This window comes from Carassius carassius, chromosome 20 (genome assembly GCF_963082965.1).
Source record: "Carassius carassius chromosome 20, fCarCar2.1, whole genome shotgun sequence".
Taxonomy (NCBI): domain Eukaryota; kingdom Metazoa; phylum Chordata; class Actinopteri; order Cypriniformes; family Cyprinidae; genus Carassius; species Carassius carassius.
The window spans coordinates 18,795,911-18,822,801 of NC_081774.1; the positions used below are offsets into that span (position 1 = coordinate 18,795,911).

At 36.2% G+C, this 26,891-nt stretch overlaps 1 protein-coding gene across 2 annotated transcripts in view; it reads left to right on the forward strand.

Moving 5' to 3' along the window:
* Positions 1 to 314: 314 nt before the first annotated feature.
* hfm1 (helicase for meiosis 1) overlaps positions 315 to 26,891 on the forward strand; it is a 32,782-nt gene continuing 6,205 nt past the window's right edge. The window contains exons 1-33 of one of the 2 annotated variants that reach the window (XM_059502035.1): positions 315 to 401; positions 986 to 1,077; positions 1,163 to 1,275; positions 7,138 to 7,357; positions 7,488 to 7,738; positions 8,490 to 8,531; positions 8,925 to 8,995; positions 9,073 to 9,205; positions 9,319 to 9,470; positions 9,544 to 9,621; positions 9,712 to 9,867; positions 9,952 to 10,152; positions 10,246 to 10,334; positions 20,253 to 20,296; positions 20,395 to 20,496; positions 20,598 to 20,743; positions 21,851 to 21,945; positions 22,062 to 22,195; positions 22,274 to 22,321; positions 22,412 to 22,492; positions 22,635 to 22,726; positions 22,827 to 22,933; positions 23,216 to 23,263; positions 23,364 to 23,461; positions 23,605 to 23,739; positions 23,844 to 23,929; positions 24,040 to 24,123; positions 24,502 to 24,659; positions 24,749 to 24,852; positions 25,034 to 25,195; positions 25,494 to 25,571; positions 26,507 to 26,619; positions 26,785 to 26,867. In XM_059502035.1, coding sequence (XP_059358018.1) covers positions 1,007 to 1,077; positions 1,163 to 1,275; positions 7,138 to 7,357; positions 7,488 to 7,738; positions 8,490 to 8,531; positions 8,925 to 8,995; positions 9,073 to 9,205; positions 9,319 to 9,470; positions 9,544 to 9,621; positions 9,712 to 9,867; positions 9,952 to 10,152; positions 10,246 to 10,334; positions 20,253 to 20,296; positions 20,395 to 20,496; positions 20,598 to 20,743; positions 21,851 to 21,945; positions 22,062 to 22,195; positions 22,274 to 22,321; positions 22,412 to 22,492; positions 22,635 to 22,726; positions 22,827 to 22,933; positions 23,216 to 23,263; positions 23,364 to 23,461; positions 23,605 to 23,739; positions 23,844 to 23,929; positions 24,040 to 24,123; positions 24,502 to 24,659; positions 24,749 to 24,852; positions 25,034 to 25,195; positions 25,494 to 25,571; positions 26,507 to 26,619; positions 26,785 to 26,867 — 3,575 coding nt within the window. In that variant the 5' untranslated portion in view covers positions 315 to 401; positions 986 to 1,006. The remainder of the gene's footprint in view (positions 402 to 985; positions 1,078 to 1,162; positions 1,276 to 7,137; positions 7,358 to 7,487; positions 7,739 to 8,489; positions 8,532 to 8,924; positions 8,996 to 9,072; positions 9,206 to 9,318; positions 9,471 to 9,543; positions 9,622 to 9,711; positions 9,868 to 9,951; positions 10,153 to 10,245; positions 10,335 to 20,252; positions 20,297 to 20,394; positions 20,497 to 20,597; positions 20,744 to 21,850; positions 21,946 to 22,061; positions 22,196 to 22,273; positions 22,322 to 22,411; positions 22,493 to 22,634; positions 22,727 to 22,826; positions 22,934 to 23,215; positions 23,264 to 23,363; positions 23,462 to 23,604; positions 23,740 to 23,843; positions 23,930 to 24,039; positions 24,124 to 24,501; positions 24,660 to 24,748; positions 24,853 to 25,033; positions 25,196 to 25,493; positions 25,572 to 26,506; positions 26,620 to 26,784; positions 26,868 to 26,891) is intronic. The other variant, XM_059502036.1, reaches the window with a different exon arrangement.

Sequence of the window (26,891 nt, forward strand, 5' to 3'; positions counted from 1 at the left end):
TGATCAAATGTATTAAAAAATAATGTTAATATTGTGATTACCCACTGGCAACCACTTATGTATGATACAAACCTACAAAACATAAACATGTTAGATACTTTTAATCGGGAGAAAATTAATTATTTGTATGAGTCCTGTAAATAATGCCCCCCAAACATAAAGTGGAGTATTCCAAATTCGATAGGTGGCAAGTAGAAATACTGACGGTAAAGTGAACAGAAGAGGATAAGCAGAAATAATGGTAATGGCTCTCTCAGCCAATTATTAAAAACAAAATAACATTCATAGCCCGGTATATATGGTATATATATATATATATCACAGCTAAACGTTTGTTTTAAATCATGAATGCATTTATACATCAAATCTGAACTGGAGAAACACAACAAATTCCATCAAATGTGTTTTTCCATTAAAATACGTCTAGTCAGACAGCTAACATTATATCATACTAAATAATGTAAATGCGTTGTATTTATGAATTCAATATCAATATTGTGGCTTTCTGCTCTTTAAATCCGTGAAATGTAATGTTATGAGCATTTCAGCAGATATTATCTGTTTTCTATAATAAAATGCCAGTGTTTAAAATTGTGATGATGATCGCGTGACCTTGCGCGCGATTCACACCTTTCACAGCTCGCGGGCTCACTTGCCGCCTTCACGAGAGCGCCAGTTACGTTACTAAGTATTCCTCACAAACAAATTAGTTTGATAAAACGTACGTATATGGACTATTTAAAGGAATGTTAATAATCGCTTTTCCACTTTTGCCAAACAGAGTGTAACGTTACCAACAGACAGTCCACCGCTTGCTTTACGCGCTCAGCTAATTATTTTACCTCAGAGAAACGATAGCCAGTGGCTAAAAGCTACACTCGGTGGTTCACAGTACTACAGTAGATAACTTGCGTTACTTCAATATGTTGCAATGCCTAATAACAGCTTAATATTTCAATGTTCTATATCACAGTTGTTCTTTTAGGATGTCGGTGGCAACCACAAGATGTTAGACTCAGAAGAAGGCGTTTCGTCAGTGGATAACCTGTTTTATGACGGGCCAGTAATTCATAAAGTGTGAGTAGGCCTTTACACATGATGTCAGTTATCTAAGAATGAATAAATCGAGAAACTGGTTATTCTTTCTTATGACTCTGTTTAGGAAACCATTATGTCAGGGACAGGGCTCCTGGACGTTTGATGCTCCACCCTCATTATCACAAATACCTGCAACTCAAGACATCCAAGGAGAGGCAACACACCTTTTCTCACTTAGTGAGTCCTGTTTGGATTTAAAGGGTTAGTTCACCCAGATAGCAAATGTATGTAATTAATAACTTACCCCCATGTTGTTTCAAACCCGTAAAACCTCCGTTTATCTTTGGAACACCGTTTAAGATATTTTAGATTTAGTCCGAGAGCTCTCAGTCCCTCCATTGAAACTGTGTGTACGGTATACTGTCCATGTCCAGAAAGGTAAGAAAAACATCATCAAAGTAGTCCATGTGACATCAGAGGGTCAGTTAGAATTTTTTGAAGCATCGAAAATACATTTTGGTCCAAAAATAGCAAAAACGACGACTTTATTCAGCATTGTCTTCTCTTCCGTGTCTGTTGTGTGAGAGAGTTCAAAACAAAGCAGTCTGGATATCCGGTTCGCGAACGAATTCACCAAATCGAACTGAATCGTTTTAAACGGTTCGCATCTCTAATAAGCATTAATCCACAAATGACTTAAGCTGTTAACTTTTTTTTAATGTGGCTGACACTCCCTCTGAGTTCAAACAAATCAATATCCCGGAGTAATGCATGCACTCAAACAGTACACTGACTGAACTGCTGTGAAGAGAGAACTGAAGATGAACACCGAGCCGAGCCAGATAACGAACAAAACATTGACTCATTCACGAGTCAAGAACCGTTTCTGTCAGATGCGTCCGATTCGTGAACCGAGGAACTGATGATACTGCGCATGTGTGATTCAGCGTGAAGCAGACCGACACACAGGGCGTCCGAACTGAACTGATTCTTTTGGTGATTGATTCTGAACTGATTCTGTGCTAGTGTTATGAGCGCGGGTAAACCGAAGGCTTGAATCAAGGGCAATCATCGCAAATGACGCCATTATACGTCGAGCGCAAAAGAACCGGTGAACCGTTTTCTTCAACCGGTTTATTGAATCGAACTGTCCAAAAGAACTACTGGTGATCCGAAAACCGATGCAACCGGTTCTTGACTCGTAAACGAGTCAGTCTATTGTTCGCTATCTGGCTCGGCTCGGTGTTCATCTTCAGTTCTCTCTTCACAGCAGTTCAGTCAGTGTACTGTTTGAGTGCATGCATTACTCTGGGATATTGGTTTGTTTGAACTCAGAGGGAGTGTCACATTAAAAAAGTTAACAGCTTAAGTCATTTGTGGATTAATGCGTATTAGAGATGCGAACCGTTTAAAACGATTCAGTTCGATTTGGTGAACTGAATGATTCGTTCACGAACCGGATATCCAGACTGCTTTGTTTTGAACTCTCTCTCACAACAGAAACGGAAGAGAAGACAATGCTGAATAAAGTCGTCGTTTTTGCTATTTTTGGACCAAAATGTATTTTCGATGCTTCAAAAAATTCTAACCGACCCTCTGATGTCACATGGACTACTTTGATGATGTTTTTCTTACCTTTCTGGACATGGACAGTATACCGTACACACAGTTTCAATGGAGGGACTGAGAGCTCTCGGACTAAATCTAAAATATCTTAAACGGTGTTCCAAAGATAAACGGAGGTTTTACGGGTTTGAAACAACATCAGGGTAAGTTATTAATTACCGGCGAAAACCGGGGACATTTCCTATTTCAGTGGTCAAAATATCACTGAAATCTCACTGAAACAGGGACAATGTTTTTTTTTTATATTCATTGTTGTGGGTTACATACATTAATATCATAATTGATACAGTGGTATTTGAGAACTCCAGTCGGAGACAGGACACCAAAAACTGGGACGTCTGGTCACCCTAATCTATCTATCTATCTATCTATCTATCTATCTATCTATCTATCTATCTATCTATCTATCTGTCTGTCTGTCTGTCTGTCTGTCTGTCTGTCTGTCTGTCTGTCTGTCTGTCTGTCTGTCTGTCTGTCTGTCTGTCTGTCTGTCTGTCTGTCTGTCTGTCTGTCTGTTTAAATCTTTAATTTAAAAATAAACCTAAAATATATATATATATGACAACCTAAAAATCATGATGTGTGTGTACATTTAGGTTGTATATTCACACACACAAACACACACACATACATACTGTTGTGGTCAGAATTGTTCCTTGGTAATCTTTATTCCATATTTATCCTTGGTAAATATGAGCAAAGAAACATGTGAAAGTAAATTTGCATTGTTAATCATATTGGTCTTTTATTAAAAAAACTTATTTATTCAATACTTTTTGCAACCTCTTTTTGTCAAGATAACAGCTCTGAATCTTCATTTATATAATGCCTGATGAGTTTGGAGAACATGTGAGGTCAGAGGTCAGAAAAGAGGTCAGAGACCATTCCTTCAGACACTCCAGACCTTTAAGATTCCCAGCTTCATGTTGGTGCTTCTCCTTTTCAGTTCACCCCACTCATTTTCTATAAGGTTCAGGTCAGGGAAGAACAGGCTATGACAGAACATTAGTTGTCCACAACATTAAAGATATAGAAGTACTGTATGTTTCATTCACTGTATGGTACTTTTCATCCCTGGGGGCAGTGGGCACCAAACCAATCTTGAGTTTCTGCTGCTAAAATTTTTTTTGTGTTATCTGACCATAACACCCAGCCCCATTTGAAATTCCAGTAGTTTCTGGAAACTGATTATGCTGGAGTTAGTTTTTTCTTGAAACTCTCCCAAACAGCTTGTGGTGATATAGGTGCTGTTTGATATTTTTTAAACTTTCCGACCCCAAGACTCAACTATTTTCCACAATTCTCCAGGTGTTCTCCATGGAGAGTTTTGGCAACTATCCTCCTCTCTTTGCATTAAGACAATATAGATACACATCCTCTTCCAGTAGGGCTGGACGATATGCCCAAAATTTATATCATAATATATTTCTTAATTTCGGTCAGTATAATATAATTCTAACACTATTAAATAAGCCTCATAAAAACTGCCAAGAATGCCCACAACAGATGTCTGTGCATACAAACTTATGAAAAATGAATTTGCCAAGTCTATGACAGCTCATTTAAAACCATATAATATTTTAGAAAAAAAATCCCTGCACAAATAAGTTAATGTTTTGCTTTTTATTATTGTATTTTTTTATTAAGGCTTCATACAAACAATAAATGTGAAATCACTGTCAAATAATTTACATTTACATTTTACATTTTATCATTTAGCAGACGCTTTTATCCAAAGCGACTTACAAATGAGAACAATAGAAGCAGTCAGGTCAACAAGAGAACAACAACAGTATTTGTCTCAGTAATTGTCTCAGACTCATCTAATTAATATTAATATCTTTAACTTCAAACTATAGGTTAATATACACTACCCGTCTAAAGTTTTTGAACAGTACATTTAAAAAAAAATTATCTTCTGCATTCAGCCTGCATTTATTTAATCCAAAATACAGCAAGAAAATATTTGAGAAATATATGAAAATATGGAAATATTTTAAAATTAAAATTATTCCTGTGATTTCAAAGCTATATTTTTAGCATCATTACTCCAGTCACATAATCCTTCAGAAGTCATTCTTATATTCTGATTTGCTAAATAAAAATAATTTATTTAAAACAGCTGAGCAGATTTTTTTTCAGGTTTCTTTGATGAATAGAAAGTTCAGAAGAACAGGATTTATCTGAAATAGAAATTGTAACATTATAAATGTCTTAATCATCACTTTTGATCAATCCAATTTTGAGCATCCTTGCTAAATAAAAATGTATATAATTTAAATTAAATTAAAAATATATATTTTTAATTATATTAGTATATAATTTACTTCCAAAAAAAATTAAGAAAGAAATCATACTGACTCAAAGCTTTTGAATGGAATAGTGTATAATGTTACAAAAGTTTTTTTATTTCAGATAAATGCTAATCTTTGGATCTTTAAATTCATCAAAGAATCCTGAAAAAAAAAAATGTTCTCAACTCTTTTAAATATTGATAATCACCAAATCAGCATATTAGAATGATTTCTGGATCATGTGACACTGAAGTAATGGAGTAATGATGTGAAAATTCAGTTTTGATCTCAGGAATAAACTACATTTTAAAATAAAGCAGTTATTTTATATAGTAAAAAAGTAACTGTTTTTGTTTTGGATCAAATAAATGCAGGCTTGGTGAGCAGAAGAATTCTGTACTCGGTACAATACTGCATTCATGTAACTCAGTTCCTGATGGCAGACAATCATCTCTTTATACTTTTTGTTTCAATCTATAAGAATAATCATCTTACACTACCAGTCAAAAGTTTTTGAATAGTAAGATTTTTAATGTTTTTATTTATTTTTTTATTTTTTTAAATAATGTTTTTCTTTTAAAGGGGTCAAATGATGCAATTTAAAATTTTTCTTTCTATTTGGAGTATTACAACCTCTTGGTGCATAAAGAAGATCTGTAAAGTTGTAAAGACTAAAGTCACAAATCCAAAGAGATATTCTTTATCAAGGCCAGCAGCCATATCACCCTGGAGCCCAAGACCGGTTTCCCACTGAAGCTAAGCAGGGGTGAGCCTGGTCAGTCCCTGGATGGTAGACCTCCTGGGAAAACTAGGTTACTGCTGGAAGAGGTGCTAGTGAGGCCAGCAGGGGGTGCTCACCCTGTGGTCTGTGTGGGTCCTAGCGCCCCAGTGTAGTGATGGGGACACTATACTGTCAACAAGCTCTCTGTGGTCATTAAAAATCCCAGGATGTCTTTCGAAAAGAGTAGAGGTGTGACCTCGGCATCCTGGATAAATTCTCCCATTGGCCTCTGACAATCATGGCCTCCCAATCATCCCCATATCCGCTGATTGGCTTCATCACTCTGTCTCCTCTCCACCAGTAAGCTGGTGTGTGGTGGGCGTTCTGGTGCAATATGGCTGCTGTCGCATCATCCAGGTGGATGCTGCACACTGGTGGTGGATGAGGAGATACCCCCTGTCTATGTAAGCGCTTTGAGTGCCTAGAAAAGCGCTATATATACATAATGAATTATTATTATTTATTAAGGTTAAGACTCTGCCATGCCCCCCTAAAACGGCTCATTCAAACACGCCCCCATATGTCTACATCACTATGTGGAAATATTTGCGTAATGCCGCCCAAATGTTCACACAAAGAAAAGCCATGTTTCAGTAACTGCAGTTAGTGTTGAAGCAGCCATGTCAGGGAGATGCTGTCTGTATCTAGGAGAAAGCAAAAGCACTTCATTTTGCCTTCTGAAAGTAGATGCATTTAGGAATCTTTAAGATTCGAAGAAGAACAGAACAGCAATGCATTTTATGGACGACAGTTTCGTAAACCTAGGAGAGGAGATAATTCTGACTTTGCTATGACAATCTGGCATAGAGAGAGAGAGAGAGAGAGACAGAGAGAGAGAGATTGGTCACACAGTGGAGTCAGGTGTCTTAACCATCTGTGGCTTGTGTACTGCAAACATGTACGAGCTTCATCACTGTGTCTGTTCTCCTTTCGGGCTTGAACTGATGGTAAAATTAGGGACATTATTAACTGTCTTTACATTTATTTTGAAAGATGAAGCTCACCATTATGGAAAGAGGCATTACATTTCCGACGAGTGCTTGCGGTGTTCGGCCAATCACAATGCACTGGGTCAGTTGACCAATCGGAGCAGACTGCGCTTGTCGGAAGTAGGGACTTTGTAGAAAACGACTCGTTTGAGAGAGGCGGGGCATAGAGGACATACAATAATGTACAGTATATGAAAAATAATGTGTTTTTGAAAATTAAAGCATGTCAACATATTCTGTTACACCAAATACACAAAATAATGATCTTTAAAAAAGCATCATATGACCCTTTTAAAATATAAAATGCAACCTAGAATTGCAATATGTGTGTACATTTATTGCTACAGGTGTATATTGCATGAATTTACTGGAAGAGTGTTACTTTTTATTTAATTTCTCATTTATGAAGGTTGTTCTCAGAGATCAAAGAAATTTCTGCCTCCTGCACAAAAACCTATTCACAATCCAATCGCAAGTGTCCAGTGGCAGACTGTGAAATCACATGAGCTGGAGGAATCTGTTTTGTGGACCCATGAAACTTCTAGAGAAAGACATCAAGCTGTCGACCAGATGGATTTTGTGGAAGCAGGGCCTTCACCTACTGCCAGTGCTCCTCCCTTCAAGACTCGGTATGGTTTGCTACATCTTGATTGAGTTAACAAAATTTGCTGATGTAACAAGCAATTCTTTGTGTTTGAAATAGATATTGGCAGGAGAACAATAAGTGGGTAAACAGACTGGTTTTTACTGTAAACCTAGGTTGTTCAGAGCTCCCACGAGAAGGATCTCAGGGAATGATGAAGACAGTATCTCAAATCAGATGATGTCGACAACAAATGACACAGGTTTCCTTGGTCAGGTTGCCATGACAAACACAGGTCCACAGCCTACACATGCTGTTGCTACCTGTAGTCCCTTTATTGACTTTGGCCAATCAGAAAAAACATGTGCGGTACCTTCAAAAACAAACCATAATGTCCATTTTGGTTTCAAACCTGCAGAACTTGAAGGTAATATATCATTGTAGCATTAGTTAACTTGAATGTCATAATATAGAGTAAGTCAAAGTTGTTACAAATTTAACAAGCTGTAAAAAAGTTAAATCTCTACTTTTTAATGCCGGGTACACACTGTATGATTTTATTTAGATTCACAAAGTCAATTGCAAATTGGTGCTCGTGCATGTGAGTGACTGTCACGTATTGTGTAGTGTGTGTTATCAAAGACTCAATCATAGAGAAGCGCAGATTCGTCACTGATACCCATTAGATACAAAAGTTTCACATACAGATGACAGTGTTGTCAAGATTCCCTTTCACACAGATCTGCAAAAGGATTAAAAACACTGTGTTATGCATGCCAGGCCAGTAGCTGACAACGTCACTTTTCCTGTGCACGTACACATTTCTAATATATACACATAATACATTTGTGCATGACATCATTGTTTTCTCAGGTTTGCATTTTCGTAGTTTATAAGGGTTTAATTTTCAAAACTTGTAATTTGAAAGCCATCTTACCCTCAATGTGATGTCTGACCCACGTTGATGATTCGTTTTGTAGTGTGCACTCAACAGCAGCTAAATGGTACCCCAGACAATCGTGTGGTGTGAAATGAACAGCAACACTGAAAATCATGCAGTGTGTTCCTAGCATAATTTGTAGAGCATGTGCAAAAACTGTAACAATTTCCATACATAGAAGATAAAATTAGTGTTAATCTGAATATTTGGCATTTTAATAATGATATTGTTTTTCAAGGGTCATCTGGAAAAGGAACACTACGTCCAGTCTCTGAAATTCGTATCCTCTTTCATTTAGCCCAGCTGATAAGAAATACATTTTAATATAATTAAAGACCTCATGAAATCAGAGTTTTGTGGCTTTGTGGTTTACTAGAGTTGAACTAATCTAAGCATATGCTATTGTATTCTAAACACTGACAAAATTCACTTTTGGGCAACATTCACATAAAAAAAAAATAGAAAGATTCACTTCTGGGAATATAGAAAATTATATTGTACAAAACATCCTATCCAAATGCTGTTTTAGGAGGAAATATATCATCTTAGAACGGAAAACTCGGAATCCATGGGGACTTTAAATTATTCCTTAAATTGTTCAATGTACATTTATACCTTTGGACTGTGAATGACGCATTATCACATTCATTGTTTTCCTTGATATATGTGTAAGCTGCTAAATTCAGAAGTGTGTTTAAAGAATTTCCTTACTTCAACTATGTGCAGTCCCAAGCACTGGATGATGTAAATCTTTAGCATTTATAGCTATTAAATGTAAAGTTCATAAACACATTGTGCAGCAGATTATTGCTCTATTTCAGGTTCTGTACACCAATAAAAATTTTGTTGCCTGTGCTCCAACGGGCTCAGGGAAGACTGTCCTCTTTGAGCTGGCCATTATTCAACTACTGATTGAGGCTTCAGACGACTGGCACAATGTCAGAGCTGTGTACAGTGAGTTACAATTCTAGCTATTATTATTTGAACTTAGTAACTAAGCATTTTTTATTTGAGACTTTTCATTAAATAATTCATAACAAATACTGTTTCACATTTTTTTGGTTTAGTGGCACCAATTAAGGCTCTTTGCAGTCAGCGTTTTGAAAACTGGAAACAGAAGTTTGGACCCCTTGGACTAAACTGCAAGGAGTTAACTGGAGACACAGAGATTGATGACATTTTTGAAATCCAAGATGCTCATCTGATTTTTACAACTCCTGTAAGTTGCTACATAAGGTAGAAGCATAAAACATCTTTCCAACAAGTCCTTTTAAGTTTTTCCCCTTTCAAAGGAAAAATGGGACAGCATGACAAGGAGGTGGAAGGATAACCGTTTATTGCCATCTGTTAGTCTCTTCCTCATTGATGAGGTCTGATTTATTTATTTCTGATTTAGTATTTGAAAACAGATGACAGTGTTTCATTAATGAATGATATTTTTGTCTACATACCCTCTCTAGATACATGTAGTCAAAGACAAAACCCGTGGAGCAACTCTTGAAGTTGTGGTCAGCAGAATGAAAACCATGCACTCGTATCAACTGGCTGTAAATCCAAAATCAAAAGCATCAACACGATTTGTGGCTGTCTCAGCTACCATCCCAAACATCCAGGATGTAAGTAGTTTGAGGAAGTACCAAAGAGATGAATATTTTTTCAGGTTAATTAAGATTATTCCTGTTTTCTTTACCATTTTAAAGGTATCTGAATGGCTTTCGGATGAGTCAGGGCCTGCCACTTGTTTGGAGATGGATGAGACTCACAGGCCTGTGAAACTGAGGAAAGTGGTGCTTGGGTTCCCCTGTGGAAATAATCAGAATGAATTCAAGTTTGATCTTTCTCTCAACTACAAAATGGCTAACGTTATTCAAACCTACTCTGATCAAAAACCAACCCTTGTGGTAAGTGAATCTTTGTAAATGCAGATGTGTTGGGTGTGTATTTTGAAATAAAAATAAATAAATAAATGTTATACATTTGTCTGAATTTAACAGTTTTGCTCCACAAGAAAAGGAGTTCAACAGTCTGCTTCTGTGCTTGCCAAGGATGCCAGATTCATTATGAGCCTCGACCACAAACAAAGGTACTATAGTTACATTACGGAGATCATTTATGTGTGTATATATACAGTCATGGCCAAAAATATTGGCACCCTTGGTAAATGTGATCAAAGAAGGCTGTGAAAATTCATCTGCATTGTTAATCCTTTTGGTGTTTTATTTAAAAGAATTCACAAAAATGTATCATTTCATTGGATAATGAGAATTTAAAATGGTGGGAAATATCATTATGAAATAAATGTTTTTCTCTAATAAACATTGGCCACCATTAATGGCACCCTTTTATTCAATACTTTTTGAAACCTCCATTTGCCAGTTTAACAGGTCAAAATTTGCTCCTATAATGCCTCATGAGGTTAGAGAACACCTGACAAGAGATCAGAGACCATTCCTTCATCCAGAATCACTCCAGACCCTTTAGATTCCCAGCTCCATGTTGGTGCTTCTCCTCTTCAGTTCACTCCTCTCATTTTCCATAAGGTTCAGGTCAGAGGACTGGAATGGCTATAGCTGAAGCTTGGTTTTGTGCTCAGTGACCCATTTCTGTGTTGTTTTTGGGGTTTGTGTTTGGGTTATTGTACAGTTGGAAGATCCAAACATGGCCCATTATAAGATTTCTAACAGAGTCAGTCACTTACAGATTTTTTTATCTGTTGGTATTTGATAGAATCCAAGATGTCCCACAACATAAAAAATACAGCATTATATTTTATTGTACATATGGGGTACTTTTTATCCCTGTTTTCACCAAACTCATCTTGAGTGTTTGCTGCTAAAAAGCTCATTTTTTAGTTTCATCTGATCATTGAAGCCAGTCCTATTTGAAGTTCCAGTCATGTCTGATAACTGAATATGCTTTAGTTTGTTTTTGAATGAGCTAGGAGAACTTTTCTTGTAACCCACCAAACAACATGTGATGATGTAGGTTCGGTTTGACAATTTTTTTTAAAGGTTTTCTTAACCAGAAACTGCAATTCTCCAGCTGTGACCATTGGAGAGTCTTTAGCTACTCAAACTCTCTTTCTCACCGTGCATTAGGACAATATAGATACACGTCCTCTTCCAGGCAGTTTTGTAACATTTTCTGTTGGTTGGAAATTCTTAATTATTGCCCTGATGCTGGAAATGGGAATTTTCACTGCTCTAGCTCTTTTCTTAAAGCCACTTCACCAATTTGTGAAGCTCAATTGTTGCTGCACATCAGAAATATATTCTTTGGTTTTTCTAATTTTGATGGATGATTAAGGGAATTTGGGCTTTTTTTCCCTCCTCTTTATATTTCTGAGAAACAAGAAGCCATGACTGGATAATTTCATGTTTATAATCATGCTGGAATGCTCAGAATTGTGAATATGAATGGGAATATACTTCAGAGATATTTTACTCATTAAAATTTCTAGGGGTGCCAATAATTGTGTCCGACGAGTATTTGAGAAAAACATTTATTTCATAATGATATTTACCCCCATTTTATATTCTTATTATCCAATGAAAGGATACATTTTTGTGAATTTTTTAAATAAAAGATCAAAAGGATTAACAATGCAGATTAATTTTCACAGACTTCTTTGATCATATTTACCAAGGGTGCCAATATTTTTGGCCACGACTGTGTATATATATATATATATATATATATATGTGTATATATATATATATATATATATATATATATATATATATATATATATATATATATATATATATATATATATATATATATATATATATATATATATATATATATATATATATATATATATATATTAGGGATGGATCATGATTTTTGAATATTCGATTAGTCAATTTAATTACAGAATATCGACTAGGCTGTGCAATTATTTTCTAAGGATGTGAACCATAACCGAGTCTGTCTGACCCCCAAAGCCCGGTTCGGTTGACTAATGTGATTGCTCTGTGCCACGGTTGGTTGGAAGAGGTGGGCCAGAGCGTGGTTCAGTTTAATTAGGGTGCGGTACGCATGCAGTGTAAACTACTGATATGTGCAGCATGATTACGCAAACATTTCTGAGCAATATGTTGTGAGAGGGTCTTCTGTGTCACCGCATCCCAAACGACTCAAAATAATGAACCACAAAGTTAACAAAATGATGCACTCCACTGTCTTGAGCTGGCTGCTTTGTAGGCTATTTAAAAAACAACACTTGAATTTAACAAACATAAAATATTCCAATCATATTTCTGAATTAAATTAATAAAGAATGGAAACAAATATGACCACTTTGCCATCTAAAACCAAAACTAAACTATATGTCTGCATCGGCAATTGCGGCCTTGTTTGGTGAGGACTATAACTCAGAATTCAAAGACAAAACCGAAGTAAATCAGTACTGCCAGGACACGTGCCCACCCATCCACAACGACCAAAAATACCCCCTACTGTCAAAATCAGCAAAGGCTTACTTGTGTGTGACCGCGAAGTCTGTGCCATCAGAAAGGGTGTTCTATGCGGCCGGACTAATTGTGAACAGATTGCCTGAATCGTCTTCTTCCTGAGCATGTGGACATGCTAATTTTTTAAAAATTAAAAAAGTTTTTTTTATAAAAATATAAAATAGGTTATTGTTATAAATACAGACGTTAAAATTAATGTTCACATAAGTGCCATCAATCAGGCTGTTCACGATATGTTTTAGCACGTAGGCCTACTGTGTTTAAAGAATGATATTCTGTTTTAGCGCGTAATGTGTTTTAAGCCTAATATTCATGGCTGAATTAATCTGTTCTAATCTCAATTAATTTGTAAACTTAAAAAAAAAATTCTATTAATGTTCATGCTCATTTTTTAAAATAGAAATGTCATAGGCTCCTACAGCCGTATGAGCAGTTGATAATCGACGGACTATCAGATGTTTAAAAGTGCCATCATTCAGTTATGTTATATTAATATGTTTCAGCAATCATACAGCCATCAATTGGCTTGGGTTAGGATGGATATATATATATATATATTTATATACACACACACATACAGTGGGGAAAATATACTTATTTGATCCCCTGCTGATTTTGTTAGTTGCCCATTTCAAAAAAAAATTAAGGGTCTGTAATTTTTATGGTAGGTTTATTTTAATGGATAGCAATAGAATACCAACCAAAAAAATCCTTAAAAAACACATTATATAAAGGTTAGAAATTGATTTGCATTTCAGTGAGTGAAATAATTATTTGATCCCCAAGCTAAGCAGTACTTCGTTTTTGGTGCAGAAAACCTTGTTGGCAAACACAGAGGTAAGCCGTTTTTTGTAGTTGATCACCAGGTGTGCACACATCAGGAGCAATGTTCCCTCTAATTTATTTTCTTGCTGAGCAAAACTTTTCTCTATTGGGCAGATATTTCGGCCACCTGAGCAAAAACATTCTTTACACAAGACCTGTACAGCGCGCACACAAAAATGTGTGTAATTTTTTTACTTTAATGTTCTATTTGTATTTAATTTGACCCGTGACTAAATTATGTAAATTTTAGGGTACCTGAGAACATTGTTATTTATTTATTTTAATTTTTTTACAGTATAATACACTGCCACTGCAATTTTCAGCATCATTACTCCAGTATTCAGTGTCACATAAGTCCTTCTGAAATCATTCTAAAATGCTGATTCATAGTCATTGTTGGAAACAGTTGTGCTGCTTAATATTTTTTTGGGACCTGTGATATTTTTTTCAGGTTTCTTTGATAAATAAAAAGTTAAAAATAACAGTGATTATTCAAAATATAAATTTTGTGTTACAATATGCTATTGCAATATGCACTATTATTAAAAAGTTTTGTGGTCATTCATTTTTTTCATTTTTTTTTAAAAGAAATTAATACTTTTATTTTCCAAGAATGTGTTAAAAAAGTGATAGTAAAGACTTATATTTTTAGAAAAGATTTCTATTTTTAATAATTGCTGTTCTATTAAAATTTTTATTCATCAAAGAATCAAAGAAAAAAGTATCACAGCTTCCAAAAAAAAATATTATGCAGCACAACAGTTTCAACACTGATAATAAATCAGCATATTAGAATGATTTCTGAAAAATCATATGACACTGAAGACTGGATTAATGATACTGAAAATTCAGCGCTGTTTTATGGGAATAAATTATATAAGTGAAAGTGACATGACATACAGCCAAGTATGGTAACCCATACTCTGGATTCGTGCTCTGCATTTAACCCTTCCAAAGTGCACACACACAGCAGTGAACACACACCCAGAGCAGTGGGCAGCCATTTATGCTGTGGCGCCCTGGGAGCAGTTGGGGTTCAGTCGTGGTATTGAGGGTGGAGAGAGCGCTGTACATTCACTTCCCCCACCTACAATTTCTGCTGGCCCAGGACTCGAACTCGCAACCTTTGGATTGCAAATACGAAACTCTAACCATTAGGTCACGACTAAAGTATATTAAAATAGGAAACCAATATTAGAAATTGTTTCACAATATTACTGTTTTTTTCTGTTTTTTCGATCAAATAAATGCATCCTTGATGAGCATAAGAGACTCCATTAAAAATCAAGGCTGAGAGCTGTGTGAACGGAGCGAGGCCGGTGGAGCGATTGGGAAATGAGCAACACCTGCTCCACTCACCGGTCTCGAGTCCCACGGAGGAGATTGGAAGGATACAAAAGAGGAGCGACAACAGTGAAGGATAAGAGAGGACCAGGCCTGGGTTTTATTTTGTGTTTTGGTTTTTGTTTGTGCGTGGCAGTCATCCGCGAGGGGCTGTTGCGCTGTTTTGTGTTAATTTTGTAGTTAAACTTTCATTTAAATATCCACCGGTTCCCGCCTCCTTTTTCCCCATGATTATGAAGTTAGTACTCCGTTAAAATTATTTATTAGGTTTATAATATACAGTAGGTCAACATAATATAATATCAAAACAAACTGAAGTATTTAAACTGATAGAATAGTATATAAAACAAACTGAAGCATTTAAACTGAGGTAAGTTAGATATATTTTAAAAAAAACGTGAACATGAATTCTTCTATAGCTATCTAAACATCCCTATGAAGTACAGTTTGCACAATAGTTTTGTTACCATTCTGTGCCCATCATCTGCTATTTCCAGCACTCTTCTTTAATACATGATAATGTTTTAATAATAATAATAATAATTAATAATTCCTTACATTTATATAGTGCTTTTCTGGGCACTCAAAGTGCTTACATAGACAGGGGGTATCTCCTCATCCACCACCAGTGTGCAGTATCCACCTGGATGATGCGACAGCAGCCATATTGCGCCAGAACGCCCACCACACACCAGCTTACTGGTGGAGAGGAGACAGAGTGATGAAGCCAATCAGCGGATATGGGGATTGTTAGGAGGCCATGATTGTCGGAGGCCAATGGGCGAATTTAGCCAGGATGCCGAGGTCACACCTCTACTCTTTTACTCTGTGGTTTTTTAATGACCACAGAGAGTCAGGACCTTGGTTTAACGTCTCATCCGAAGGACGGTGCTTGTTGACAGTATAGTGTCCCCATCACTACACTGGGGCACTAGGACCCACACAGACCACAGGGTGCGCACCCCCTGCTGGCCTCACTAGCACCTCTTCCAGTAGTAACCTAGTTTCCCCAGGAGGTCTACCATCCAGGGACTGACCAGGCTCACCCCTGCTTAGCTTCAGTGGGAAACCGGTCTTGGGCTCCAGGGTGATATGGCTGCAATGACATGGTTTATTTGACATGTCATTGCATTTGCGTTGGCTCTCGATTTGAGCTATTTCGTCTGCAACCATTAAAATATTTCTAAATATTTCTATAGCGACTCATTTGGCGCACATCATTCTCTTTCTATGAAACCTTTAAACCGCATTTACCGGTTCTAACTCTATAGTGATATCAACTCTATAGCTGTTTGCCCAAATTTTGCAATTCATTCGCTTTTGCGTGTTGTTTTCCAAACTCCTTTATGCATGTTCACAGCACATTATTTCTTCTGTGAAATAGTCTTCGCAGTCGAAGAATTGTACGGCTACGTGCGCAGCTTAGAGGGAACATTGATCAGAAGGGATTTTGAAGACTTGTAACCCGAAGGTCGCATGTTTGAGTCTCAGTGCCGGCAGGAGTTAAGTAAGTAAGTGGGGGAGTGAATGAACAGTGCTCTCCCACCCTCAGTACCCATGGCTGATGTGCCCTTGAGCAAGGCACTGAACCTCCAATTGCTCCCCGGACGCTGGAGAAAATAGCTGCCCACTGCTCCGGGTGTGTGTTCATAGTGTGTGTGTGTGTGTGTTCCCTACTCACTGATGTGTGTGCACTCGGATGGGTTAAATGCAGAGCACCAATTCCGAGTATGGGTTACCTTACTTGGCAAATGGCACGACTTTCGCTTTTCACTTTTACCACTTTACAAATCCTCTCTAAATCCTCCGCGGCATCTGAGGTGTATATGACTTTCTTCTTTCAGATGAATCCAGTCTGAGTTATATTAAAAACTGTCTTTGATCTTTCAAGCTGTTTAATGCCACTCAGCATGCTTAAGTCCAAAAGAAGTTGAATAAAAAGCACCCATCCATTAAAAAAAATGTGTTTCACGGGCTCCAGTTGGAGAACAAAGGCCTCCTATGGCGAATCAATGTGTTTTTGTAAGAAAATATCCATTACAAGCTCTTCCTGTGTAGTTTGGGGCTCAACCCTCACCTTTCTCATGATCATTCTTACCCCATGACCCTTACGAAAAAGAAGTTTATTCAAGTGTGCTATTAGTATACTTCTTAACAATGTCAATGGTGACATGCTTCATGCAGCAATGCATGCTGGGAGCCATGCGTTTTATACTATGGTGGCTCCCAGCATGCATTGTTGCATGAAGCATGTCACCATTGTTGAGATTCATATACTGATTATTGATGTCTATGTGTTTCGAAAGCTTTTTCTCCCAAAATGTATATAAAAATAAAAATTCAGAATGTCTGATCTGAGGGAAGAAAGTATTGTCTCTTAAATATTGTTCATTAATAATAAATAACCACTTTGGGTCAATGACGATAAAAATAAATTTTCCTCAATCATTTTTCTTCATGATGATGAAAAACTATATCACCTTATCTTTGTTTATGGCTCCTTTTATAACAAATTATGTGTTTTGGTAAACACTATTACAGGAACCACAAACTTACTAAGCCAAGAGTCAAACTACCCAACTAAAGCAAACACTGATCACAATAATGGTGACCAAACATTTTCAAATAAAACATCAACATCTAAACCTCTGTTAATTCTCAAAAAGAACTTCTGTAGACGTCTGACAGAAATAAAGTCAAAAAGTTAGTAATAAGTGAAGCTGGTAATACGTGTACTGCCATGCATTTCACCGTTTTTTAATGTTTTTTTTGGGGGGGGGGGTGTTTATTCCAGCCAAAATTCAGCATCTGCCCAACATTGGAGCTTGACATCAAACAGTCGTAGGATTTAGACGTCAACCCGATTTTCATTTTCAAACAAAATCCAACGTCTAGCCTTTATTATTATGTTTGAGATATCAATCCGATGACCATAATGTTTGTATAAACTGTAGGTAAGAACTGGTCAAATATACATCTAGGTCATAAAAACCATAATAATACCTACACTTAAATATTTTCTTCTCAGCCATGTCATCAATTGCTCTTGAGCGAAATCTCCTCATCCGTTGTCTGATTGGAATTTTGCAAGGATTTCTGTGTAGTTAAAGTGTGCATAGCCTGCATTTATCAACTTTTTTTTTGTTACTTACCCACATTAAAGTGTTTAAAAAAAGAATGCATGAAGCTAGGATGAAATGTTTTTGTTTACAAGCAGATACACTGTTCTTTATTTGTATGTTTTGCATGCTCAGATATTCATGTAACGAAATTTATACAAATTCAAACCTAAATAGGGACATAGTAGTCTTAAAGTATGATATAAATTTAACTTAAAGAAAACTTATGAGTATACTTGCAGTATAAGTGTACAAAATATTTTATTAGTAAACTATCAGCAAATCAAGTTCACTTTTATTATAATTGCAGTACAAACTACAAACATAGAGGTAAACTTGTTGTGTACTCAAAGTTTGCTACTGTTATACTTAAAGTATATTTAAAAGTATATTTTATATACTAGAAAGTGGGCCGATTTAGTCCCAAGGAGTATTGAAACAGTACACTTACAAGTATACTACTAGAACACTAGAACACTTTGTATACTTGCTACATAAAGTATACTTAAAAGTATACTTGAACTTTACTTAAGTAAACTTAATAAAATAAACTTGAAGTATACTACTTTTTGCTAAGGGGAGGCAAGATGTTCCCCGGAGCTCCAGACCAAGGCCAATTGATGGTTATTTTGCAACCCTCTACAGTACATTGTGAGTAAATCACTCGCATATGCGACTAAGTTTTACTCTGGGCGACTAAATGATGTCTATCATTAGCCATTGGCTAATAAATTCTTAGATTTTACTCACCAGTGTGTGTGTTCGAGGCTAAGATTAGCACAGATATATTTTTACTCGCTGAACACTGAGCACTTCAGAGTTTTGCTCTCCATTAAGTGATCTGTACTTGAATGAATCGATGCGCTACATGTAAACTATATTCCTTGTTGTATTTTCCTGTAAAAATAATGGAGTTAATTTAGAATTATTCAGCTTTTTAGAACAAGCAGAAGTTATGGCGGTTTCTCTAGTAGTGGGCGGAGCTAATGCGCAAATGGCAATTTCATTGGCTGGCGCTGATCTATTACCGTCCCTGTTTTGATTTCAGCAAATCATTTCGACTGAACGCAGACAACGTGATTAATATTCATGAACCCAGCAGCTCATCAATCCATAGTGCATTGTATATTGTTAGTATGGTAGTAGAATTAGTAGTAGTATTATCTTTTAATAATAATTAATATGATCTATTACTTTTTTTTTTTACCAGAAACCCTGAATGACCAACGATAACTTAAGTATTACCATTATTATTTATTATTATTTGAGTTCTAATCACTTAAATTCTATCATTAAATAGTGCTTAATACCATAATATAATGCTTGACTGACTGATTAAGAAGCTAAGATTTAAGAAGCTGTGCCATTTTACAAATATAAGCTGATTGGAATCATGTGTGTGTGTGTGTGTGTGTGTGTGTGTGTGTGTGTGTGTGTGTGTGTGTGTGTGTGTGTGTGTGTAAAATAGTAGTCTGGAGAGTAACCTGAAAAATTTACTAGCCAATGGTGATTATATTGCCAAGGTGTGCGTAGAGGATTGTTTTGTTTTTCTTCCATTTCCGAATAATAGCACCAACAGTTGTCTCCTTCTCACCACGCTTCTTGCTGATGGTCTTGTAGCCCATTCCAGCCTTGTGCAGACCTACACTCTTGTCTCTGAAATCCTTTGATAGCTCTTTTGTCTTACCCATTGTGGTGGGAGAGGTTGGAATGTAAGATACAGATTGTGTGGACAGGTGTCTTTTATACACCTATTGAGCTGACATTAGGAGTAACTTCTTAAAGTGACAGGACTAATCTATGTTCCACATGGGCCAAAAAAACAATCTGTAGGAGCCAGAATTCTTGCTGGTTTGTGGGAGATCAAATACTTATTTCACTCACTGAAATGAAAATCAATCTCTAACCTTTATATAATGTGGGTTTTTTTTCTGGATTTTTTTGGTGGGTATTCTGTCCCTATACATTAAAATAAACCTACCATAAAAAATACAGACCCTTTATTTCTTTGTAAGTGGGCAAACTTAAAAGATCAGCAGGGAATCAAATAAATATTTTCCCCGCAGTATGTGTGTGTGTGTGTGTGTGTGTGTGTGTGTGTGTGTGTGTGTGTGTGTGTGTGTGTGTGCATATGCATACATACAAACAGATGCAGATGCTTTGCAAGATCTGAACTGTATTTTTAAGATTACTCTTAATGTGAACATCTCTAATTATAACTCATTAACTCTTTCATAGACTGATGAAATATGCAAACTCTCTGCTTGATGCAAAACTCAGAGGTGTGTACGTTAATTACTTACGCTGTTTTACATTCATGAATACATTGGTCACTGTTTTTTGAAGGTATACTAAAAAAAAATTTGTATACCTCTTCCAGATCTATTTATTTGTGGCATTGGATATCATCATGCTGGCATGGATGTGTCAGACAGGAAAATGATTGAAGAAGCATTTACTGTGGGTGACTTGCCAGTGTTATGTAAGTTCTGCAAATAGGTTTTCACCTTTAGTTTTGATTATTCAGTACATAACGTATAATAAAAATCAAATGAAAAAATAGGAAAACCCTGCCTTTTTCAGTTACTACCAGCACCCTTGCTATGGGTGTGAATCTGCCTGCACACCTTGTGGTAATCAAATCCACATTGCACTATGTTGGTGGTGCATGTGAAGAGTACAGTGAAGCTGACCTTTTACAGATGATTGGGAGAGCTGGCAGACCTCAGGTACTGCTAACACAATTCAGAGTGTGACTCCAGAAGTTGCCTCCTGGCCCAAAAGTTTTTATGTGTATAGGTTATAATAATCTAGAAATAATTTAACTATATTGTATCAAATCAAACCAAGCTACAAGATATGTATTTATTATATATAAAAATGTGGTTAGATTTCAAACAATCAACTGAACTGAATCCCAACTGAAAATGCAAACACACATCAGACTATTGAAGGGGTCATCGGATGCAAAATTCAGTTTCACATGTTGTTTGAACTGAAATGTGTGTTGGCACTGTTTTATATACATCCTCCCTATAATGATAAAAAATCCACTCTTTTTTAAAAAAAAATACCTATACATAATTTCCCCTTTTTCATATCAAGCTGTTCTCAGCTTCTTGGCTGTGCGATGTCACACAGACCCTGGCCGCTCCCACAATTGTTGATTGACACTAGAGTTTTACCTGAGACCCGCCCTGAGTGAGCTGTCATCAGTCCGTCATTGTTTGACCGCCAGACCAGATGTAGACAAGAATGTCTCCTAAGAGTTAGAGGTGTTTTGTTGTTGGATGTAATAATGAACATAGCAGTCGTCATTTACTCCTGGCATCTGAGACGCTGAGGACGCAGTGGATTACTTTTGTTTTTGAAGAGAATGTGCCCCTGATCTACATAAATGCATTTATGCTCGCGCAAACCATTTGTGATCCAGCCTCACCTACAGAAGAAGTGAGTATATGGTTCTTTTATGAATCTTTGCACATTGCCTTCCTAATAATGTGCCAGTTAGAAAGTTTTTTGGCTAAATGTGGCTTAAGTAAACAGTCTCATGAGAACGGCTTGTCACCAGACAGTATAGAGGGGCGGGGCGAGTAGAGCTCATTAGCATTTAAAGAAACATCTACTAAAACGGGTTGTTGTGTGCAGACTCAGAGCAGTTTTTGGATGGGTAGAATGGGTGTTGTTTTACACTACCATTGAGAAATTTGAAACAAAGTATGTTATATACTTTTCATTAAGACCCTAAAGAATCATATAAATTTGTGGAAAATGGGCATCCGATGACCCCTTTAAGATGGAGACCTCAGCACACACTGGATTTGTTTTTTGTTTAGTTTGATACAACAGCAACTGCAGTGATCATGACCCGATCTCAGACAAAGGATAAATACACACATTTCTTGAGTGGCATAGACAGCATTGAGAGCAGGTATAAAACATTTTGTTCAGTTTCAGAAAGGATTTTTATTTTCCCAAAACATATGATATAGGCTATTTATGTGTTATCTATTTATGTGATAAATACAACAAAATGACTATTTTCAGCTTGCATACAAACTTGGTGGAGCACTTGAATGCAGAGATAGTTCTCCATACCATATCTGACGTGAATATGGCTCTAGACTGGATCCGCTCCACCTTCCTGTACATCCGTGCTTTGAAAAACCCCAAACACTATGGTAAATGCTAAACCTTAAATCCCAAACATAAATTATGCTGCTAGCTGTTCTTTATTTGTCTCTCATATTTTTTCACAGGTTTTTCTCCTGAGCTTGACAAATGCGGAATTGAGACTAAATTACAAGGTATGAAAAAGTGAGTCAGTTCATAAGTACTTTGAAAACTGACTACACTGAGCTGCTTGTTTTGTAAATATGATTTACTCTGTGTTTTAGAGCTGTGCTTGAAGAACCTCAACTCTTTGGCCTCTTTCAACCTGATAACCATGGATGAAGACATTAACATCAAGCCCACAGGTTGCTGATGATGCTCTTTTTTCACTTAAAATATATGAAGTTTAATTTAACTCTCCTTTTGACTTTTTATTATTATTTAGTGTCTTTATCAAATTTGTCTTTGGTTGTAATGTCCATATAAATGGAATGGTTACACACACAGAGATTGGAAAACTCATGGCCAGGTACTGTGTTGCTTTTGACACTGTGAAGCAGTTCAGTATGGTGACAGGAACAGAAACATTACCCGAACTGGTAAGAAAACGTTGTTGTTCTTGCAGCATTTCCTGATCCATTGATATTAACTACTTCAGAACATCATATAATAATATAAACACTTTTTCTCACTCTCTAGATTGAAATGATATCGAAGGGGAAAGAATTCAGTGATGTGCAGTTGAGAGTAAATGAAAAGAAAACCTTGAACATGTTGAACAAGGATAAGAACAGAACCACCATCAGGTCAAAGTTGTCTTCAGTTACCTAATAACCATATACTATAAAAGAATATTTGTAATAAATAAAATATTAAATAATAGTAAATATTGTTTATAAGTTGTAATAATAAAAAGATTTCTAGAGTATGTTTTACAAGAAAATAACTTTTTTTTTCACACGTTTAATTGTTTGTGAACATTAAAAGCAATTTCTGAGTGAAAACTGTTTCTACACCATTATTTTAAGTGTAGCTAACATATTGAATAGTTAGACTAAATCATGTGAGTTGTAATGTTTTCTTTTTAGGTTTCCTATGGAAGGAAAGATCAAAAGTAATGACATGAAAGTGAATTGGTAAGGTCCTGCTATTACCTTTTGGATGTACAATTTTACCACTTGATTGCATGGCTTGCGTATTTTATTTATTTATTTAATTTATAACTTCTCATTCTAGTCTGATTCAAGCTCAGCTCGGCTGCATCCCCATTCAGGAGTTTGGACTCATACAGGACACTGGAAGAATATTCAGAAATGGAAATAGAGTCAGCAGATGTATGTTACTTACATGTCTCTTTTTAAGCTTTTGCTCTCTCTGTCTGATGAGATGGCCTTGAAATTTTAAATGTGCAATTCTTTCTCGTGCCACTTTTTACTTATCATAGTTTTAACAACATGCTACTCTTGATCTCTGATAGATCTGACTGAGTTTCTCAGTCATCACTCCAAGTCGAATTTCTCAGCTCGACTCAATTCTTTAATTCTTGCCAAATGTTTTCGAGCTAAACTGTGGGAGAACTCGCCTTACATCTCCAGACAGCTTGAGAGGATAGGTCAGGTGGCATCTCTAAAATTTTTACATTTTTCAAATTGTAAAATTGTAGTGTATTTGTTGTGCTAAATGAGTGTGGGTTTTTTATGGGGTCTTATTTTTTAGGATTAACACTTGCCAATGCTATGGTGAATGCAGGGCTTACAACATTCAGCAAAATTGAGCAGACCAGTCCTAGAGAATTAGAAATAGTAAGTCAAAATATCTTGAAATCTTTTTTTTAGAAGTTTATAAGAACATTTATTCATGATGAAGTCTTTCTGTTGTTACAGAACTATTATAGACTTCTTTTTTTTGTCAGATTGTGAACCGACACCCTCCATTTGGGAACCAGATTAAGGACACTGTCAGCAAACTTCCGAAATGTGAAGTTACTTTGGAACAGGTAACATTTTATATATATATGTATTTTTTTTTATGTTCGACAACCTTCTAGTCGCCATAAAAAATTATTTTAAACTGCCTATTGCTAAATATTTTCAATTATTATTAATGCAGCATTTATGATAGACTACATGACAAATTTGTACTTTTAAAATTTCCTGCAGGACTATCTGCAGTAAAGCTAGTAAAGGCAAAAAAAAATACAAATAAATTGAAAATTGCAACCTGTTACAGGACCTAGAATACATTATTTTGCATATACATCACATAAACATCTTAATCTCAAAATATTAAAGATGATAATAAGAAAAACTGCATTTTGAGCCATCATAATTTTACTATTTCTTATATAATTGTATTTAATCACATATTTTCCTAGATTCCACGATACAGTCTCTCCACAGCTGAGATTTCTGTCACAGTGAACTTGATGAATTTCAAGGAGTTGGCATCAAAACAGACAGCACCAGACCACCATTTTGTCACCCTCATTATTGGAGACTGTGACAATAATGTAGTTTTCCAGCAGAAAATCCTGTAAGATCTATGTGATTGAAAAATCAAAGGCAAGTTCATTTTCCTTAAAGTATGAATAAATAAAGGAGATGCTTCATTTCTTTCTCAAGGAACACATTGCTCTCGAAATCTGGGAGCTGGTCAAAGAGAATTGAGGTGACAAGAGCACCTAAGGGAGAGGAGCTAAGCATTCATTTGATCAGCTCTGAATACGGTCAGTGGTCACATAGCCCATGTCTGGCAGTAATTAAACTAGCCATAATGGCTTTTTGGATGTTCAAATAGTGTAATTCAATAAAATGTTAAATATTTGTCTGGCATAAATATCTTCATGTAGAGTGCTCTGGTAATTTCTAGTAATATTTTAGATTAATCAATGATCGTTGATTGTGTAGTGGGACTGGACGTTCAGAAGAAGTACAGCGTCTACTACTCAGGAGTGAAAAGGTTTGGAGCTGAGTCCATTACAGAGAACCCTACATGGAGAGTTCAGAGGATTTACAAGATGGAGAAGACACAAGACACTACACTGACAGCTCCAGCTCCGTCAAACAGAGGTCAGACCCCTTGACAACATGATCACAATATAATCAGATTCAGATAGAAGTACAATACATTTGAACTATTTAAATTACAAGCGGGCAGGTGAGACACAATAATGATTATGTGTGTTTGTTATATCCATCTCAAAGACATCTTTTGGTTCTCCCCCAAGATTAATATTAATACCAGATCCTCCAATAAATCTGCTGAAATTGAATAAAATATAAAATGTTTTGGCTCAAACACCACAGCTTAATTTTTTGGATACTTTCAAAGATTATATTTAACTTAATATAGTCATTTTCTTCATAGATCCAGCGGCTCTGAATATAGGTAAGAGACAGTGCCATCATCTTTGCAAAAACAAGGAGCTCTGTGGACATGACTGCTGTGAGTATGAAAGACTCATGATCCTATACCAGGGTTCCTCAATAGGTTTTCCGCAGGCCACATCCAGCCCTTGAGAGAAAAATGTTTGGCCTGCAGAGTGCAGCGTGCATGACAAAATACAATATTATAATTTGTTCCATTATAATCAGTGATGTTGTCAATACTGGATGTGGTGTGACAGCAAAAACATGGTGAGTATGAAGAAAAGTGGACACAATAAACAGACGATTCAAATGTGATTGGACTGAACAATTTTGTGTGAACACTTGTAACACTGAAGCACAGGATCATTACCTGGGATTATTAATGTCATAGTTTGTATGTTGTTTCAGCCGTGATATCGCAAAAAATAGTAACAGTTTCAGAATTCACACTTATCGTGGGACACTGTTGTGGGTGGTTAGGACAAAAACTACATGGAAAAGTAGCTACCTCTTATGGCGTCGCATCACGTATGGTTGGGACATGGTGTTCCAGTTCCACCCAAAAAATGTAAGTATAAAAATATTATTAATCTGCAATTAGAGAAAGTGGAGAGAAGAGATCCAAAAGAGCAGAAACAGTTGACTTGCATGGCAGAAATGGACTTCCAGATTTTTTTTTTGGTTCATTTGTTTTTAATATTTAACAGGCAAAGGTGTTTTGTTTTCTGTGTCTGATTACAAAAAATGTTTAGAATTATTTGAATAATTGGGGAATTATTTGACTACTGGGGGGAAATTTTTGAATATTTATCTTTTAACAACAATAAAAACAAAAACAGCAGCAACAACAACAGCAATAATAATAATAGCAAACATTTTAGTCCTAACATGGTCATTGGCCCTTGGTATTGTTGGCAGAATTTGGCCCTCGGTGGAAAAAAATTGAGGAACCCTATCCTACACCATTCTGTCATTATTTGTGCTGCTTGAGTCATCTAGTTTATCTTATAGGCAAAATTGGTGTGATTAAAAGGTCTGCAAGTCAGTCAAATTTCACCTCGTACCTCAACAATCTAAAAATAAGGAACGAGAGACTCAGTGAGACTCCTGTGAAACGTTTAAAGGTCAGAATTCTGACTGTCAAGGGACATATGTACATAACTGTCAAAAATATGATCCATTATAGTCAAGGAATAGTCCACTTGAATTGCTAGAATTTATTTTTGCACAGTATGCTGTATTGTGTATGTGTCATAGTCTCGGTCCTGTTTTCTTGACTTTCCCTGTAGATGAGGATGAATAATGGGACAGCAGCTGCAAGCATGCAGCAGTTCTCATACAAACCCAAAGACACACTTCCTGCTGCCAAGAAGTATATGGGTTTTCTGCTGGCAAC